The sequence below is a fragment of the Mauremys reevesii genome, linkage group 3 (assembly GCF_016161935.1).
Source record: "Mauremys reevesii isolate NIE-2019 linkage group 3, ASM1616193v1, whole genome shotgun sequence".
Classification (NCBI taxonomy): Eukaryota; Metazoa; Chordata; order Testudines; family Geoemydidae; genus Mauremys; species Mauremys reevesii.
The window spans coordinates 38,238,138-38,259,027 of NC_052625.1; the positions used below are offsets into that span (position 1 = coordinate 38,238,138).

Genomic DNA, 20,890 nt, shown 5'->3' on the forward strand with positions numbered 1-20,890 from the left:
CTTTGCAGGTGGGAGGGTAAGAATGAAGGGAACGCCAATGCACACAGCTTCTTTGCTTTCCCAGTAGGTGAATGATGTCAGGTCACTGAAGGGAGCAGACTTTTTTTTGTCCAGGTTCCCTGCTCAGATTGCAGACTGTCCATAACAATGCCTGAAGGTGGACTATGTGGAGCCCTTGCTAAAGAGTCATGTAGGTGAAGGCAGCCATGGGGCCTAGGACATCCTGGTGGGATCTAACTATTGCCAGAGCCAGGAGATGAAATCCCTGCTCATGTGGAATCTGTCCACAGGTAAGTATGTTATCACTGAAATTTAGTCCACAGTTGCTCTGATAAAGTCTATACTTGGCACTGGAACTAAAGTGGACTTTTCTGTTTACTTGAAGTCCTAAGGCAGCCCTTAACTGGAATCAGGTGTCCCTTATTGGCCTGAGGCAACCCCTTCTCTGCTAGTAGGAAAGAGGGACTTTAACATTCGGGGGCTAATATATCTGCCTTCTAGCACCCTCTTGCAGCCATCCAGCCTGGCTTTGTCAAAGGGTGCACACAGATTCATCAGTTTTTCACTAAACAGATTGTTGACCTTGACAAGGAGGTTCTCCACAGTAGCCTGAACTACTTTGGGAAACCCAAAGGGGTGAACTAATGAAGCCCATCTCATGATAACCACAGTTGTCATGCAGCGGGAAACCATGTCTGCAGCATTAACTGAAGATTGGAGGGATGACTTGGCTATCAGTTTATCCTCGTCAATGATGCCCTGAAATTGCGGTCTTAGTTCCTATGGAAGTTTGTTGGTGAACTCAGACAATTTGTTGTAGTTAATAAAGTAATATTTAGGCATCAATGCAGGATAATTCACAATGTGAAACTGAAGGTTGGAGGAGAAGAAAAACTTTCTTCTGAAGAGGTCTAATTTTTTAGCATTCTTGTTGGAGGGAGCAGACCTAGATTGGTGGTCTGTTACATTCAGTGATGGCCTGAACCACCAGGAAGTTTGAGGCAGGGTGTGAAAACAAGTATTCCACTCCCTTAGACAGTACAAAGTAATTTTTATCTGTTCTCTTAGCAGTGAGGTCACTGGTGGCTGGGGTATATCAGACTGTTTTGATCGGTTCCAGTATAGCTTTGTTGACTGACCCTTGCTTGGGCCTGCAGTCAGGAAGATGTCCAGAAATTTTTGAGTGGAGTCCTGAACTTCCTCCAGGGGAATCTGGAGTGATTCTGCAATTCTCCCCAGGTGGTCCTACAATTGTCTGTAGTCATTGGATGGCAATGGTGAAGCCGGTGCTACCACGTTGTTCAGAGATAAGGATGAGCGTGCCACAGGGTGACTGAGTGGGCCCATCTGTTCACATTGATCTTCCTCCTCAGAACACTCCCCAGGGGGTTGAGGCTATTCTGTACAAGGTGACCTCAGTCTGAATTCCTGCTCAGATCCTTTGAAGTTGAGAAGTTAGATGTAAGGATCCCAAGAACCCCAATAGGTCCTGTGAGTGAGATTGTAAGGGTAAGGAAATGGTATCCAAGGAGAGGATACCACTGCTTCCAAACCCGGTAACGTGGCCTGCAGGAGTGCAAGGGTGCCTACCAGTCTCTGGAACCTCTGTCAGAGCTAACATTGCATCTCAAAGCAGACGGAGGAGCCACTGTCTCAGTCTCTAGCCCAGTGGGCCTCCACCTTTCCAGACTACTGTACCCCTTGCAGGAGTCTGATTTGTCTCGCATACCACAAGTTTCACCTCACTTAAAAATTACTTGCTTACAAAAATACAAAAGCATCACAGCACACAATTACTGACAAATTGCTTACTTTCTCATTTTGTCTGTATTACATTTTAGTCTGTACTGACTTCGCTAGTGCTTTTTTTGTAGCCTGTTGTAAACCTAGGCAAATATCTAGATGAGTTCATGTAAGGAAGCTGTATGGAAGACCTCTGAGTACCCCTAGTTGAGAACCACTGTTCTAGCTCACCAGAGGAACACAAATCTTCAGATTCCACTGTGGAACTGTTGGTACTGTACACTACGTAATGCCTTTGCTGGCAGATAAGACTGGCATACAGTGCACTGACAGTGTGGGTATCTCCCTAAGGTAACTCCAGTTCTGAGCGTATCGGTGATTCCAGGTCAGAATACAGAGCCAGTTCCTCAAGAATAGTACACCCAGGTCTAAGACTTGGGGAGCGGGGTCTGACTCTTCATGGAGCCAACTATACTGACTTAGGTCCAGCAGTGCATGTTGATACTACTGAGTCCTTCTTCCCACTCTGGTGTGGTACCGTCAGTGCACCAGGCGATTGCTTCCTTCTCTCTCATGGCTAGTACCTTTGGAGTGCTCTTGGACCTCAATACCAGCAATTCGGATCATTGCTCCCCACAACCTCCTGACACACCTGTACAGAGTCTCATTAGTATACAGGAGGCAGTCCTTCGCTAAAGGTCTTGGGAGGAGATTTTTTCCACTTTTTATGAGGGCATTTGTTCTTACCCTCTTCCTGCTGCCTGCTAGAATTCTTAGGCCTGATCACTAATGGTCCAGAGCTAGGCAGCATCTGGCCAAGAGATGCACCTTCAGCCAGTGTACAATATCACACAATCCAGGGTCTGACTGAGGCCTCATTGATTATTCCATCAGGTGTCTTTGGACCCAGAATTCACAGGATTTTGGGGTTCAACATGGAAAATAACAGCAACTAATGGGATTCTCCAAGGTAGGGTTGCCAACATTGTATTTAAAAACATGGGACTGACCTGAGATGTCCCCAATCTTGACTTGAACCTCTGGGGACAAGACCCTTTCCCCTCATCCCCAAGTTTTCTAGAGTTTCTCTCTCATCAGCGCTGGATGTTGCAGAGAATCCAGGGCCCCAGGTGTTGGGCCAGCAGCTGCTGCAACTCCTGTTCAGGTTCTGCATGGACACCAGGAGCCAAGGTGGAGGCTGCAGTTGCTGGTCTTTGCCTGCTGCTGTGCTGTCCACCCTGCTGGGGATGTTGGCAGAGACTCTCAGAGAAGGGACACTACACCCTGGGAGTGCTGAACCCCCTGCCAGACAGAGCCCCTTTCTGACCCTGGCCCTTCAGTGCAGTTACAGGACACACAGCCCCGCTCACTTCCTCTGCCAGGCAGAGCCTGTGCAGAGAAAGTAGATGGGGCTGTGCTCAAGGGCTGGAGTTAGCAGGGGACCCTGTCCAGCAGGGGCCAGTACTCATGGGTGCATATTCCACTCCCCTCCTGACACTGTTTTTCCTGCACAACACTGAAGGGCCAGGGTTGGGGGAGGGAGTGGAAAGATGCAGCTATGGGTACTGCCCCCTGCTATTTCAATATGGGATAAAAGGTGTCCCATACTGATTTAGTACGGGACAAGCAATTTTCTATTTAAAGAAGGGATATCCCTTCTAATACAGGACTGTTGGTAACCCTATTCCAAGGTAACCAACACAAGTCGGGGGTGGGGGGGTGTCACTCACTGGGAAGACACACCAGACTTGCACCTTGGGATCTAGTTTCAGCTATACTAAGAACTCCAAATGGTGGAGAGGTAATGAAGGGAGAAACACCCTGGTTCCCAGAGCACTATCTAAGCACTAAAACTAACTAACTATCTAAAAGGTAAAACTATTTACAGAAAAACCTGACTGGAAGCAGGTCCGTTAGCAAAGCTGCTGACACCAAGGATTCCATCTCAGACCACAAGCACTAGAGAGGTAGTCATTCTGGGCCTCTTCTTACGCCTCACTTCTGAGCACAACGGGGCACAGGCATGGACCAACAGGCACTGCTAGTGTAAAATCTTTCAGTCTCAAGTTCTCAGAGCACATGCTCACCTCCAGTGGAATACCCACAGAGACAACCACTTGAAGAAGAAAAGTCTCCATTTTAGTGAAATCATTCCCTTTTCTTTTTAGGTTTAATACATGTACAAGTAAATTGTGTTATCAAATGTTTCACAGATATTTTCATTACTTCAGTTAGGTAAAAACAAACTTCACTCTGTTCATGGTGTCCTTTAAGTAAAAAAAATAACACAGATCAAGTGAGAATGAGCAAATAAATTATGGATAAAAACTTGTTTTGAAAAGTTTTAAACCAACACTGTATGACTTAACATAGTTTTCCAGAACTCTATATTCAAAATATACAGAAAAACATTATTCGTTTAAAAAATATATATATAAAATTATCCCACTCTTATTCCTCCTGTCAAAGCTAAATAATAAGAGCTCTATTAATTTAAAAGAAAAATCTTTTATATCCATATATACATATGTTAACACCATAATTTACAATGTATGAATCAAGAAAGGAGTCTAGAGCAGATACACAAAGGAAAACGGCCTAATGATGCAGGCTTACATTAATGCATACGGTCATTTTATGTGAGAGTGGCTTTTTATGTACAAGTGAAATAGAGGAAATATTGCAGTTTGGCCACACATCCAGATTAGGAAGCTGGATTTCTTAGTCTCAATGCTGCAGAGAATTCCTCTATCCGAAACCTACAAATATATTTTCTCCTGAAAGTCAGAAGACTAGCATATTTAATAATGTTATTCATTTACAAAATGGGCACATTTCAAAGAGTCTATGGGAGCATCTAAACTGATTAAAAATACTATGCACATATAATTAAGACATATGCAAGGCCCATCTCTTCTGTCAGGGTGGGGTTCGCTCTTAGTTTATTTTATGCAGGTATCTTTCTACTGACGTTGGTCAACAGGATGTGTGTACAATTTATTAATATTTCACATGTGCTCAGAGAATCATTGTAATAACATGCTATTTTCTTTTTTTGCTTTATGGTGGCATGTTGGCCACCTCAACATTCTTCTGCAGCAAAACGGAAGAAAGATGTCCAGAATTATCCTGCGTTGCTGATGTTTGGGTGGACACAGCGTGCAAAAGATCCAGCATTTGCATGCTCTGACACATTTTCTACATTCTTTGGTGAGAATGACCAGAGAAAATAAGAAAAGTATGGCCATGCTACTGACCATATTGTATATATTACCGTGACTTTATCATAACAGCCATGTTCATCCTTTCTTTAAAATGTTCTTGTTCTTTTTCTCCTGGTATAATCTAAATGCAAGTATTGTTCACCTAATATTTGAGATGACTGTTTACATTTGGACTTCTGAATCTTTTGTGGTATATAAACGATAGTCAACTATTTCATATATAGGAAAGAAGCTTGATAAAGCAAAAAAAAAGTGATGTGTGTGAGAAAAGCACATAAACGCTATTCTTCCTTTATTTTTGGGGGGGGAGGCCAAAAGAATAAATACTTTTTATGAATATGACTCAAATTTCTGAATATTTCTGCAGCACTTATGTCAATAGCCTTTCAAAAACAAACACACAAAAACAGCCCCCTCCAACCCTTCAGTGTATTTATTAGTAGTCTTTGATACCTTCTTGCATATATGGTCTTTGAACATACCTCTTGGCCAACCACACTTTGGCTTTTATACAAGTGATGATGTCAACAAGCCCCTGCTGAAGGTTTGAATTAACCCGGTGTTTAGATTCCAAGTAGGACCTCAGCAAGTGAAAAACCTAAATCCAAAAAGAAAAAAAGTTGCAGACCGCTGTAAAAATATTTTTTTGACTCCTCAGCTCCTAGCTTTCACCCTTCTTCAAAATAACCCTGTAGAAGAAAACTGCCACTAGCAAAATGACCCTCTACTGTTCATGCAGAAAAGTGTGTTAGTTTTGGATAATGGCAAGTTACATCCTCAATCTACTTTTCTATTACGTGCACTTTTCACAATACAAAATAAAAAGATAATTATCCCATAATAATAAGCTTATAACTAATGAAATATAGAAAACAACCTAATAACTGATTTCAAGAGCAAAACAATTTAAACATATTTCTTGACACCAGCAGTTTTGCATCTACTCAAAATGAACCTATCGATCTAGAGGTGGCAGCAAATCCATGCATGCTTATTCTACAAATGGAAATTACTTAGAACTAGTCCCTCCTAATGAGACTTCTATCTTTTCATCAACCTAATCAGAACAAGTACAATCACTTTTTAAATTGTTTTAACCCTTTAAAATTAATGAAATAGTATGTGTAGTAATGACATCTGTGTTAAACATTCTAGCTTTTATTTGAATCTACAGGTCATAGATAAAAACTGTGTAAGAAATTGGTTTCATTTTTTGGAGTAATTATTCTAATTAACTGGTTATTATACTATCAACTGCATGTTTGTTTTACTTGGATAATAAAAAAGAGATAGGCCCCAGTCCTGCAATGAGATGTGCACAGAGGAATCCCTAGAGCCAAAATGCCTGTGCATATCTCATTGCAAGTTCTGGGCCCAATGTTTCAACATTGTTCTGCCTATTAATAGACTTGTTCATAATATTAAAATAACAGAATCATGGAATATCAGGATTGGAAGGGACCTTCTGAGTTATCTAGTCCAACCCCCTGCTCAGAACAGGGCCAATCCCCAGACAGATTTTTGCCCCAGATCCCTAAATGGCCCCCTCAAGGACTGAACTCACAACCCTGGGTTTACCAGGCCAATGCTCAAACCACTGAGCTATCCCCCGTGCATGATATTTTTTACTGTATTTCTTTTCTTAGAATGTCAGCTGCTGTAGTGATGTTATCACAGGAGGGAAAAGTGTTGTATATTAACAGTTTCACGAACACCTGAGATAGTCCCAAACTATCCTTCCTGAAGCCCTCAAAACTTGGACCCTGACTACAGCTGATGAAGGAAAAAAAACAACAACAAAAAACGCTGCCCTACTTCCCTATATTTATTGCAGGGCTCTCCTACCTACAGAAAAGCAGACCTGCAATGCCATCTGACTTCCCCAACACCACTTCTAGGGAGTTACATAACAACAAACTACAAAAGCTTTCTATGCTGTCACCACTAACTTAATATTTATTGATTAAAAGCCATTGTAAAATGATACAATTTTGCAACACACAATAAGGCCATGTCTACATTAACCGGGGATTGACTACAGAGCACTCTCTGGTCGACTCCGGCACTGCACTGGAACGAGAGGAGTAAGGTAAGTCGATGGGAGAGTATCTCCTGTTGACGCAGCACAGTGTAGACACCGCTAGTTAGGTCAACTTACCCTGGTAGTATAGACAAGGCCTAAGTTATAAACTGTGTACACTTTAGTTTACAATTATTTTCCAACAATCAAATCTTCTAAATGTCCTTCGTTTAAAAAAAAATCAACATAGCTCAAATGGCAACTTGATGACGAGTGTATAAACTCGGTGCCACATTTACTCAGTTTAATCAGGGAAAAACAAACAAACAAACATGTTTTTGTAACTTTGGGTAAGTTTCAGCCTAGCTTGTGAAAGTAAAGCTGTCTTCTTTCAACTGTGCCACCTATGTCGCATTGTCATTATATAAAATCTCTGGCTAGATCATTCTGAAATCAGGAGCTGCAATTTCCTCACCAACAACTAGAGACCAAACAAATGTGGAATGATTTATAACTAAGAGAACTTAGGACTGAAGTATTATGTCAACAACTAAGGGGTCTGAACATGGAGGCTATGATCAGAGCAATATTTTCTGATAATGTTCAGAGCTGAATGATCAATGCAGCCACAAGAGGCATTTTAAGGACATTCTTTGAACAATTCAAAGCGCTTTGTGTCCACTTTTTCCCTAAAGCTCCTAACAGCTGTTCAACACACCAAATTAAAAAGCAAAAACTTGCCTCCATTTTAAACAACAAAATAATCCATCACCAAATAGCATTTATTTTTATAGAAGTGTATCACCTCAAATATTCCTAAACAAAGAAGTCATCTCTTCCATTCTGGGATTCACTGCCTTTAGGGCATATGCTGTCATACCAAATTTTTGATTTCATAAGAAAACAAACAAAAAATAAACATATTTGAACAATATATACACATTTTATATACATACTTTTTTTCTTAAATGCAAAGTTGCAAAACAGCAGTGAGTAAGAAAAGTTGCTACCAGGAGTGATGTTGAAGAGGAGAAAAAGTCAACTGGCCCGTAGGTGCGGGAGTTTAGTGCTGAAGGTAGAGGGCATTGACTGCACGTGTAGGGAAACTGGCACCAATTGCATGCTTTGGGGATCTATCCAGCCCCATAGTGCTCAGATGTACTATAAAAAAACACAGGACTAGCACTGGGAGTGTTTCCTTCACAAACTCCTGTGACCTAAGTCTTTATGTCAATAGCCCTGTGATTAAATTCCTACCATTCCCTATCTTCTTGATAGGTGGATGAACTTACAACAATTAGGGTGACCAGATTTCAAAATTACACATGGTGCAGGGGATGGGAGGTTAGGGAGTTTTGTGCAGGAATGTGGTTTTGGCAGCAGCAGCAGGAAGTACATGAAGCCAGTCCTTCCCTCTCTCTCGTCCTTTTTCCATGGCACCCAGTAAGTTAGATTCTGCTTGGGTGGTAGGTCTGGCTTATGGACTTTTGCAGAAGGGCTCACTGGCTTGGTGGAAAGGGGTGGGCAAAGTGGCAACCTATAATAGCCCTTGTGGAAACATGATCCTTGAGGTGTCAGCTTGTAGGGATATTAAAGAAGGTACTAACAGTGATTCCCCTAAGTGACAGTGGGCCCCCCCCATAATTTGTCCCCCCGCTTTAAAAATCCAACAGTTTCACCAAATACAAAAATCTTTTAGTTCTTCTGTTAAAACTTGTAAGCTACTGTCTGTAGAAACCATTGATTGTATCTGTTCTGTGAAAGATACTCTATTACTATGTAAAACTTACAAACAAGTTAATTGACTTTGTTCTTGAAGTGAACACTATAATACCACCGCTGCTGTGAGCCTTAAACTGTAATTGATACAATGTAAACAAACGCTATAAGCCGTTAAGTGACTTTCACTTCATCGTAACAGCAACAGCTCCTAGGAACAGACCCCCACTCTCTGTGATTAAAGGGCCGGGAGTCTCAAATGAATTAGCACACACTCCGAAAGTGGTGGAGACAGTAAATTAAAATATGGTTAAGATATGGAATGTATGTTGATGAATGCTTGATGTACATGAATGGTTAGGGAGGTGCCAGCCTAGAAAAGGAGTACCCATCAGCTGGATAGCCGTACGGCTGGATAACCGTACTTACAGAGTAGTTATTAATGGTTCCCAATCCTGCTGGAAAAGTATAACAAGTGGGGTTCTGCAGGGGTCTGTTTTGGACCGGCTCTGTTCAATATCTTCATCAACGACTTAGATATTGACATAGAAAGTACGCTTATTAAGTTTGCAGATGATACCAAACTGGGAGGGATTGCAACTGCTTTGGAGGACAGGGTCATAATTCAAAATGATCTGGACAAATTGGAGAAATGGTCTGAGGTAAACAGGATGAAGTTTAACAAAGACAAATGCAAAGTGCTCCACTTAGGAAGAAAAAATCAGTTTCACACATACAAAATGGGAAGAGACTGTCTAGGAAGGAGTACGGCAGAAAGGGATCTAGGGGTTATAGTGGACCACAAGCTAAATATGAGTCAACAGTGTGATGCTGTTGCAAAAAAAGCAAATGTGATTCTGGGATTCATTAACAGGTGTGTTGTGAACAAGACACGAGAAGTCATTCTTCCGCTCTACTCTGCGCTGGTTAGGCCTCAACTGGAGTATTGTGTCCAGTTCTGGGCACCGCATTTCAGGAAAGATGTGGAGAAATTGGAGAGGGTCCAGAGAAGAGCAACAAGAATGATTAAAGGTCTTGAGAACATGACCTATGAAGGATGGCTGAAAGAACTGGGTTTGCTTAGTTTGGAAAAGAGAAGACTGAGAGGGGACATGATAGCAGTTTTCAGGTATCTAAAAGGGTGTCATCAGGAGGAGGGAGAAAACTTGTTCACCTTAGCCTCTAAGGATAGGACAAGAAGCAATGGGCTTAAACTGCAGCAAGGGAGGTTTAGGTTGGACATTAGGAAAAAGTTCCTAACTGTCAGGGTGGTTAAACACTGGAATAAATTGCCTAGGGAGGTCGTGGAATTTCCATCTCTGGAGATATTTAAGAGTAGGTTAGATAAATGTCTATCAGGAATGGTCTAGACAGTATTTGGTCCTGCCATGAGGGCAGGGGACTGGATTCGATGACCTCTCGAGGTCCCTTCCAGTCCTAGAATCTATGAATCGGCCGAAGAATGTGTCAAGTGGACCACCAGACAACCCCAAGAGGGTAAACTGGGATCCACCCCAACACCTGGAAGGATGAGAAACACAAACTTTGGACAGTGTGGAGCCACCAGGAATGTGCCATCTGCTGATTGAGTCAGCAACAGCAGGATGAAACAGTTCCCATAGACTAACATAGGAATGAATTCCTATAAGAATGGACTCTAAAGATTGAGGACTTTGAGTCTCTGGTTCCGCTGCCAACCTCCAGGAGCATCAGGTGCATCTGACACAGACTCGGCTCCATCCTCATGACCAAGATACCTGGCCAGTAACTTGGCATGAGCAACTTCTAGGCTGGTAACTATAACACCTATACAGAACTTGAATGAATGATTGTGTGAATATATATATAATGTGTGTGTGTAAGGAATAAGTAGTGATAGGAATAAATAGTTAAACAACATTGTTTATTTTTATCTTTTGCTTTATTATTATATTTACAATAAATGTGGCATCTTTGCCTTACCCCTCTTAATAAGATCCTGCTGGTTTTTATTCTATTGGTATAACAAGCTTTCTGCCAAATTCACCAACTGCACTAGCTGACAGCTCCTTCAGTTGGTTGGGCGAAGGTAGTTCACAAATAAAGAAAGAAAACAAAGAAAACAGGTACAAAATGTGCTTTTAAAAAGAATACTCCCAAAACCAGGGTCCCAGTCAAAGGGCTTGTCCACATAAACATTTAGGGCTTGGCTACACTTGAGAGTTGCAGCGCTGGGAGTTACAGCTGTGTTCGTACAGTTGTGTAGGGACAGCGCTGGTGTGTGTCCACACTGACAGCTAACAGCGCTGCAGTGTGGCCACACTTGCAGCATTTGCAGCGCTGTATTGAGAGGTGCATTGTGGGCAGCTATCCCACAGAGCACCTCGTCCCATTTTGGCACCGTGGGTTGTGGGAAGGGGACGGAAGGGTGCGGGTCATTCCGCTTCCTGTCCCAACGCCCCGTGATGCATCGCTTCACATCCCAGCAGTCATAGTTTTTCTGGCCACGTTTGGCACCATTGTGAGTCTCTTGCTGTGTTTTACTCTCTCTCTGTGAAGCGCGATTTCTGTGGGAAATGGAGCCCAAGCTGCTGAGGACTGTGCTGATGAGCGTCGCCAGCACAACACGTTTGGCAGTTGAGCTATTCCTTCAGCTCCAAAGTGACAGTGAGGAGTCCGACGATATCGAGTCGCCTGCCACGTGTGACACTAAATTGCTTGTGGCATTCACGGAAATGCTCAGGACCGTGGAACGCCGCTTTTGGGCTCGGGAAACAAGCACTGAGTGGTGGGATCACATCGTCATGGAAGTCTGGGATGATGAGCAGTGGCTGCAAAACTTCCGGATGAGAAAAGCCACTTTCATGGGACTGAGTGCTGAGCTTGCCCCCACCCTGCGGCGCAAGGACACGAGATTGAGAGCTGCCCTGACGGTGGAAAAGCGGGTGGCTATTGCAATCTGGAAGCTGGCAACTCCAGATAGCTACCGGTCGGTCGGGAACCAGTTTGGAATAGGAAAGTCGACCGTTGGAATCGTGTTGATGCAAGTTTGCAGGGCCATTAATCGCATCCTGCTAAGAAGAACCGTGACTCTGGGGAACTTGCAGGACATTGTGGATGGCTTTGCACAAATGGGTTTCCCTAACTGTGGAGGGGCGATAGATGGGACGCATATTCCTATTCTGGCACACACCCCACCTAGCATCCGAGTACGTTAATCGGAAGGGGTATTTCTCTATGGGTCTCCAGGCGCTTGTGGATCACCGTGGGCGTTTCATTGACATTTACACAGGCTGGCCTGGAAAGGTGCATGATGCACGCATCTTTCGGAACAGTGGCCTGTTCAGGAAGATGCAGGCCGGGACTTTTTTCCCCAGACAGGAAGATCACAGTAGGGGACATCGAAATGCCCATTGTGATCCTTGGAGACCCTGCTTATCCGTTACTGCCTTGGCTCATGAAACCCTATACAGGGAAGCTTGACAGGAGCAAGGACCGGTTCAACTACAGGCTGAGCCGATGCCGAATGACTCTGGAGTGTGCTTTTGGCCGTTTAAAAGCTCGCTGGAGATCTCTGTATGGGAAGCTAGACTTGGGGGAAAGCAGCATCCCCGCGGTTATATCCGCATGCTGTACCCTCCATAATATCTGTGAAGGGAAGGGTGAAACATTCAGTCAGGCATGGACCACCGAGGTTCAAGTCCTGGAGGCTGAATTTGCACAGCCAGAGAGCAGGGCTACTAGAGAGGCCCGGCACAGGGCTACAAGGATTAGGGATGCCTTGAGGGAGGAATTTGAGACTGAAAGCCAACAGTAATGTTTGCTGCCTTGCACGGGAGTGAAGTGCAGTGGTTACACTGTTAGTAGGATTCTATGTTCCCTAAAATGATTTGCAGTGCCTGTTTCTTTACTGGGCTAAGGTATCTTTCAGTTTCTGCAATAATAAAGACTGTTTTCAAAGCCAAGAATTCTTTTATTGAAAAGAAAATAACTTCCTTGACAGACACACAACATTTCAGGAACCTACACGGGCTGGGGGGTGGGTTGGTGAACTGTACAGTCACAGGTTTGCATATGTCCTGTCTGGAGTGCTGTGCAATGACTGCTGCACTTCAGGGTGCATATACTGCATGGTGATGGGGGTTGAGTGCATAGGGTAAGGGTCGTAGTTCTCATTGCTGGTTGGTGAACGTACAGGTGTTGGAGGCAGCTGGTGGAGGTAAGAACCTGGATGCTGGGGAAGGGGGTTTGGAGCTGACCTTGGGGCACAAGGGAAAAAGCTTTGGGACGGGGGGTGGGGGGGCAGCACGGTAGTGCTCTGCCTGCATGGCTACGAGTGACTGGATAGAGTCCGCTTGGCGCGCCAGGATGCTTAGCAGCTGCTTTGTGCTTTTCCTCTTGCCCACTGCGTTTCTCTGGCGGATCCTGCTTTCCCTCTCTCTCCAGTCCTGCAGGCTTTTACTCTCTCTAGCAGAGTGATCCATAACTGCTTTCAGCATGTCCTCCTTGGTTTTTCGCGGCTTCTTCCTGAGGTTTTGTAGTCTCTGTGCAGTCGAGGAGACGGGCAGTCCAGCAGTCAAGGTCGCTTTTGGAAAGGCAAAAATGGCAACAGTTAACAGGGGTAGCATTGTTCATAATCTCATCCAGACAGTAATTCCCACACAGTGAAGGAGTTTACAGTCTTTGCTTTAGCATACTTTTCCCATACCAAACAGAGCACACATAACCCAACAGGAGCCACGAAATGGTGAGTAAGGGGGACTGATTGCTTCAGGGCTGTGCAGGGGTTTCTGTGCGTTGGGGACAGCAAACAGCTACAGGGGGCATCTGCACTGAACACTCTCCCAACATTTTCCACAGGAGTTAATCCTGGAAGATATCTCGCTGCTGCGGGTCACCAGGGAAGAGCGGGAAGGTCTTCTACAGCAATGCGGATTCCGCCCTGGCCCCTATGTAGCTTGCCTGTGTGCAGCAATGGTCCCCCCACCCCTCGCGGCACAGTGGCGCGGACGCGTTAGCCTGACTGGGACAAGGACCACAATGGCTCTCCCTATAAACCTGCGCAGGCGCATTGCCCACGCTCTGGCTGAAACTTTTGAGGAGATTACCGCAGCCGATTACCGCGACGTGATAGACCACATCAATGGGCTATTCCACATCTAGGCATGCATGCATGCAGCCCTAACCCCCCCTCCTCTCCCGAAACATTTCCATCCTGAAAATAAAAGCCGCTTACCGGTAACCCGCTCCTCTGCTTGTCCTTCACCAAGTACCGGCTGCTGCGATTGGCTACCTTCCTCCTGGCTTGAGAAGAGCTCCTGGCTGCATGCCTCCTGGGACTCCGGGGTGTCTCCCCCCACCCCAGTACCCTCACTCTCGGTTTCCTCCCCCCCTCCTCCTTCTGTCCCCCACCCCGCTCAGAAGTGTCCATCGTGGTCGTCGGATTGGCAGTGGGGTCACCCCCAAGTATCGCGTCCATCTCCCTGTAAAAACGGCAGGTCGTGGGGGCAGCGCCGGAGCTGCGGTTTCCCTCGCGGGCTTTGCAATAGGCACTCCGCAGCTCCTTCACTTTAACCCTGCACTGCACCGCATCCCGGTCATGGCCCCTTTCCAGCATGGTCTTTGATACCTGCCCAAAGATATCGTAATTCCTACGGCTGGAGCACAGCTGGGACTGCACAGCTTCTTCCCCCCAAACACTAATGAGGACCAGCAACTCGCCATTGCTCCATGCTGGGGCTCGTTTGGCGCGTGGAGGCATGGTCACCTGGAAAGATTCACTGATTGCACTCCACACCTGGCTGAGCAAACAGGAAGGGGATTTTTAAAATTCCCGGGGCATTTAAAGGGCGGGTCACCTGAGGCCAGGGCAGTAAAGTGCAAACTGGTGAGCAGAGTGGCTGAACAGGAATTCTGGGATATCTCCTAATACCCTGGAGGCCAATAACAGCGCTGGTGTGTGGCCACACCTGACGAGCAGCGCTGCATCACCAGCACTGCACTTGCTACACCCCAAGCAGACCAGGTGTACAGCCAGCGCTGCAGCCAGGGAGTTGCAGTGCTGGATGTGCCTTGCAGGTGTGGACAGTTACTAAGTTACAGCACTGGAAAGCCTCCACCAGCGCTGCAACTCTCAAGTGTAGCCAAGCCCTTAGTTCCCTGCAAGCTGGGGTGTGTCTGTATGGACACTGCTAATGAGCACTAACAGTTCCTCAGCATGCTTTGATCTCTTGTTTGAAAGTGGAGAAGATCAAAGCACACTGAAGAACTGTTAATGCTCATCAGCTGAATTCACAGACACTTTGGCTACATCTAAGCACTATAGTGGCACAGCTGCACCAATGCAGCTGCACTGCTGTAGTGCTTCTGGTGAAGACACTTTAAACTGATAGGAGAGAGTTCTCCCATTGGCTTAATTACTCCTCTTCGATGAGAGGCGATAGCTATGTCAGTGGGAGAAGCTCTCCTGCTGACATAGCACTGTCTACACCGGCCCTTAGGTTGGTATAACTTACATTGCTCAGAGGTTTGGATTATTCACATCCCTGAGTGACGTAAGTAAATTCTAGTGTAGACAAGGTCTTAGGCTGTGTCTGCACTTACAGCAGTTAGGATTGCCAACTTTCTAATCACAAAAAACCGAACCCTGCCCCCACTAACTACATCCCCCTTCCCTCTGTCGCTGGCTCTCCCCCACCCTCACTCACTTGCTAATTTTCACCAGGCTAGGGCAGGGGCTTGGTGTGTGGGAGGGGGTATGGGCTCAGGGGTGGGGCCAGAAATGAGAGGCTTAGGGTGCAGAAGGGGGCTCTGGGCTGGTCCAGGTTGGGGTAGGGCCAGGGATGAGGGGTTTGGGGTCCAGGCTTGGGGGTGGAGCCGAGGGATTCAGAGTGTGGGAGAGGGCTCTGGGCAGAGGCAGGGGGTTTGGGTGCAGGGGGAGTGCGGGCTCCGGGAGGGAGTTTGGGTACAAGATGTGCACCCCGTGTGTCCAGAAAACGTACTTGTGTATGCAAAATGGGTATTTTTATCTGCTAGTGTCTACAGGTGCCTATTTGCATGTACAAATACTTGCGTTTCACATGAATAGTTCTGAAAACGTTGCCATTCATTGCTTATTTTAATATTTTTCCCAAACAAATATCAACTGAGTATTAAACATCCAGTTATTTGTATTCCTAAATTCTCTCTGTGCTGCTTCTAATACTGTGTTAGGTTTCCCAAACCACAAATAGCAGCCAGCTGGCACTATCCACTATATTATAAATTCCCACTATCATGACATTCACACACACAGGCTTTCTTCATGTGTTGTGGAGTGAAGAATGGAAACCTGATTAGGTCACAGAATTTGAGACCTGATAATCAAAAAGTCCAATGCAAACCTTCACAAATGCTGAATTTTCTTCCTTTATAACTTTTCTGTATACATTGCTTACACATCACCAAGACTAATCCTTTGAGTGGGAAGACTATACTGACCTATTCTTCCTTTAGAGATCTATTATGCCACTACTGAATTACCGACAGATGTCACTGTTGAGTAACACAAGGCTCTATCATTTGTGGTCTCAAAGATAGACTAAATCAATTTTTCCTGCATTTCTTCTACCGCCACAATAATGAAACACTAAATATAAAAGAAAACCAAAAAACATTCATGTACTTTGATTCATTAGAGCTACAAAGGTCTGAGGCATTTGCTTTTTAAAGGTCTTTTTTCCTGCTGCAGGAAACTGATTTTTTGCAGTAGAAATCCAGGTCTTGTCTATGCTGTTTTTCCTGGAAAGCAGAAGAACCGGTAGGACTAGGACAGAGAAAGTACCAAGACACTGGTACTTGAAATTTAAGAAGTGAATTAATTTTTATTCGGGCTATTTAAAGTTTTGTTTTTGTTGATGCCCATTTAACTCAAGCACGAGACCAACACCCATAGGAAAAGTTTTCTTTTTGAAAGATTCATCAAGGCTGAGAAAGCTCTTGCCCCCATTTTCTGACTCCACGAGGAGACTGCCAACACGAAACAGAGAAAGCAAGTTTTCATAAGTGATATTCCTAATATATAGCCAACAAACCATAATCAGAATATTTTTAAAACTTTGCTCAAACAACCAAACGAATAAATCTCATTAAAACCTTATTTCAGGGGTAGGCAACCTATGGCATGCATGCCAAAGGCAGCACGCGAGCTGATTTTCAGTGGCACTCACACAGCCTGGGTCCTAGCCACTGGTCTGAGGGGCTCTGCATTTTAATTTAATTTTAAATAAAGCTTCTTAAACATTTATTAAATATTATTTACATACAACAATAGTTTAGTTATATATTACAGACTTATAGAAAGAGACCTTCTAAAAATGTTAAAATGTATTACTGGTACGCGAAACCTTAAATTACAGTGAATAAACGAAGACTCGGCACAGCACTTCTGAAAGGTTGCCAACCCCTGCCTTATCTATACATCACTGAAAAATAAAAAAGTACACAAACTCAATTCTTTACCTTTACACATCAGCTTTAAGAACGATGATATTATGCTAACCCCCATATCTTTAAAAAGTTGAATGGATTCACCACTGGATTATACTTGTTTTGAGTTACATCAGTATAAAACCGACAAAAAAAACTGATGAGTGTTGATGGATTTGCTTAATAAAATGTTAATCACTTTTTGATCCCATGAGATATTTGTTGTATTGCTGCATTGGTAGGCTAGTCAATTCTCAACACATAGTACTGCAAATGCAACGTAACTCTCTAGCAGCTGCAAATTATTGTGTCACATTATCTCTTTCTGAAAAAGAAATAAATTTACATTTTGTAATGCCAGTGTTAATCTTACAGAAGAAATTGTGGTTTTCAGATCTTCACAATAAATTTTGTTGTTTAACTGCAGGCATGAATGCTGAGAGAGCACGTTTTTGTTTAAAGAAAAAAAGGATATTGATGATATTCTCCATCTTTAACACGTAGTCACACACAAAGTCCCTTCTTAATGCATAATTTTTCAACAACACTTTTGCAAGTGATATAGTTACACATTTTTCAGTGAAATAGCAAGGTTAGACTTTTCTCCCCTCAAGCTGACCTAAAGCAATAAAAACTTCTGCTTGCATGCCCTTAGCTGTATTTGTATGAATTAAGTATACAGTATAAATATTCACATTCCTAACTCTAAGGCTGAAACAATACTCTGACTGTTCTGCTCAGTGACTCTTGAAAAAAAGCAAACTGACATCACCCTATACTGTACATTCTCGGCATAGATCATTTATTTAACTCCATGAAAAAATACAGATGTTTCACCAGCTGAAATAAAACACTGTGTAAATACCAAGCTTGGAAAAACGTGGCGCTGACTAAACTGTGGGGGTTGAAGCAACAAGAAGAGGAAAAAAGGGTGTTTGCAAAATGGCAGCAGTAAAAAGACTGCACTTCGCCAAAGATGACAGAGTTGGAATGGGTCAGTCTCAATCTGTTGCCTGAAAATAAGAGAACAAATTCAGTTCTGTGAATGCACAACTCAAACAGAGAGATCTGGGTTTTTATCTGGCAAAATACTACATTTTACCATACAATAAATCTCACTGTGTTAAAGTTTCTCTCAAAAAAGCCTTATTTTGATCATTCTATCAGAATGGGAAAGTGGAAATTGGCAAAATGGCACAATAGCAAAAGTTGCCTTCTCTTAGAATGGATAAATACATTCAGGTTTACAATGAAAACAAAAGCTATCTGCTTTGCTCCAGACAAAAACTGGAATTTAGAAAATTCTCCTTTCCAATAAGATGGAAGGAAGTCAGAAGCAAAACAAATATACCCTTTACAAGAATAATGGGGTAAAAAGTTAAAAAGGAATTTAGGAACAATTTCTTTCTATTTCGTGGTACAAACAGGCTACTGCAAGCAACAGAAGCAATATTATTATTTAACATACATAACATGGCAGCACTGAAAAACTCAAACCCCAGGTGAGCGACCCCTGGATCTAGTACCCTGCACCTCCTCCCCCGCACAAACTATCTCCCAGAGCCTGCGCACCACACTCCCTCCCACAATCCAACCCCCTGTTGACCCTGTGCCAACTGGACTATAAACTGGAATTTCAATGAAGATCAGAAATGCTGGTTTATAGAGCTTTCGGGTTGGTGAAGTGCTGGATAAAACAGCTTTTATTTTATCTGTTTTAAAAACTTACTACGATCTGGTCATCTTCTGCTCTCACAGGGCCTGATTTTCCACTGGCCTATCCCTTGTGTAGCTGTTTCTTCTTTTCCAAAAAAGGTGTAAAAACGCTACCAAATCAGAATTTTCCATTTATATGTATTACTGGTAGCATTTTACAACCAGAGTGCACAAGTACAAACGACTACAAAAAGTGCAAGAGAATGAAGAATTGGGCCTATAATTTCTTAGGAATATACAGTTTAATCAACTCATTGTTCTACTCATCCGTACCCTGTCTCTCATGTATGGCCAATATACATCCTGCCATGATGGTGAAAAAAACCTGTAATGCACCTGCAAAATTACACAGTGTCATAATTAAGACAGTGGAAATTTACTTTGGGATATCTCAGGGATCCATTTACACGCTGAAAGATGACTGAGGATGAGTTCCCCTGTAATTTTTTTTTTTGAGGGGGAAATTAAATATTTTTATTCATGTTCCTGTTTAAATATCAAAGCACTGGAGAAATGAAGAACACTAATGGCAAAAGAATAGAAAAGAACAGCTTGGGTGGGAAGAAGAGATGGGGCAAGGGGTCAAGGTACCAAGCAAAAAGGCCCCATCCTCTTTATCATTATATTATATAGTGCATAGCTACATACATTAATGTCCTCAGAAGTTTAACTAGTCCTGGTGAAGTACACGTCTCGACCTCCAGAGCTAATAAGCTCCATCCATACCTTGAAAGTCCTTCCTTTTGCCATGTTAGGTTCACCACCTTTTCTGGTTAAGAACAAGAATGGCCATACCAGGTCAGACCAAAGGTCCATCTAGCCCAGTATCCTGTCTTCTAACAGTGGCCAATGCCAGGTGCTTCAGCGGGAATGAACAGAACAGGTAATCATCAAGTGATCCATCCCCTCTCGCCCATTCCCAGCTTCTGGCAAACTGAGGCCATGGACACCAGACCTGCCCATCCATTTTAAGACGTTACAATTATTTTTCAGACACACTCTGATCATAATACTCAATAAATTTATGAAGTTATATATTATGACTGGTTGTATGCAATCTAATATCCCCATACACTCGGTCTGAATTTGGACCATTAAGTGATTAGCAGCAGTGTAACATCTTATGATTAGATATTACTATGTGAGGGGCATGCATAAATACCAACAGGATGATTTATATCAACAAAAATTAAATTAGCCTTTTTGGCATGAGCATGAAATCTTTCACACAAAAGAGATGTAGTTTAAATCACACAGCCAGTTAATAAGAACATCTGAGAAAAAGTTATAAAACTGTGGTAATGGATCATTCATGTTTGAGAAAATGGTACAAAGGTGCCCTTCTCCAAAGCCTATAACTTTGTAATGATGGCTTTATGACTGATAAGATATTTATTCACAATTTTTTCATCCTCATAGTGCAAACTGTGTTTAGATTTTCCTCTTTTAATTTCTCTTTCTGTTCCCAATTGAATCGATGGAGATCTCCAAAGTTATAACTTAAGTGTTCCTATTGGAAATTCTACACTTCCTGCCTCTTGAAGAAGTATCTTGATAAAATTATTTCATTCTTTTTATATAAGGCAGATGGGAAGTAACATACTTAAGAGAGAAGATTTATTTGCATTTTGTCCATAGTTTCAACTTGATTTAATCTGTGTTTTATAACTGTAAGCCGGGGCGTCCTTTGCTACCGCCGCCAGCGGCGGCGGGGCGGGTCCGTGGTATGCCCCTCAGGCAGGGAAACACCGGTAGCAGTCCCTAGCGTGCCCCTCTAGCAGGGAGACGCTGGCAAGTGTCCACAGCACGCCCCTCAGGCAGGGGAACGCTGGCAAATGTTCACAGCGCACCCCTCAGGCAGGGGGACACTGGCAAATGTCCACAGCGCACCCCTTAGGCAGGGGACACTGGCAAATGTCCACAGCGCACCCCTCAGGCAGGGGGATGCTGGCAAATGTCCACAGCGCACCCCTCAGGCAGGGGGACACTGGCAAATGTCCACAGCGCACCCCTCAGGCAGGGG

General features: G+C 43.7%; 1 protein-coding gene across 7 annotated transcripts in view; it reads right to left on the reverse strand.

Annotated features, from left to right (window-relative positions):
• THADA (THADA armadillo repeat containing) overlaps window positions 1–20,890 on the reverse strand; it is a 335,835-nt gene that overhangs the window by 103,591 nt on the left and 211,354 nt on the right. For 4 of the 7 annotated variants that reach the window (XM_039529575.1, XM_039529574.1, XM_039529572.1 and 1 more), the window contains exon 30: window positions 5,450–5,565. The exons of 1 other annotated variant lie outside the window; for it this stretch is intronic. In XM_039529575.1, coding sequence (XP_039385509.1) covers window positions 5,450–5,565 — 116 coding nt within the window. Of the gene's footprint in view, window positions 1–3,968; window positions 4,011–5,449; window positions 5,566–18,064; window positions 18,165–20,890 lie in introns of those variants that run through there. 2 more of the 7 variants (XM_039529576.1, XM_039529578.1) reach the window with 2 other exon arrangements.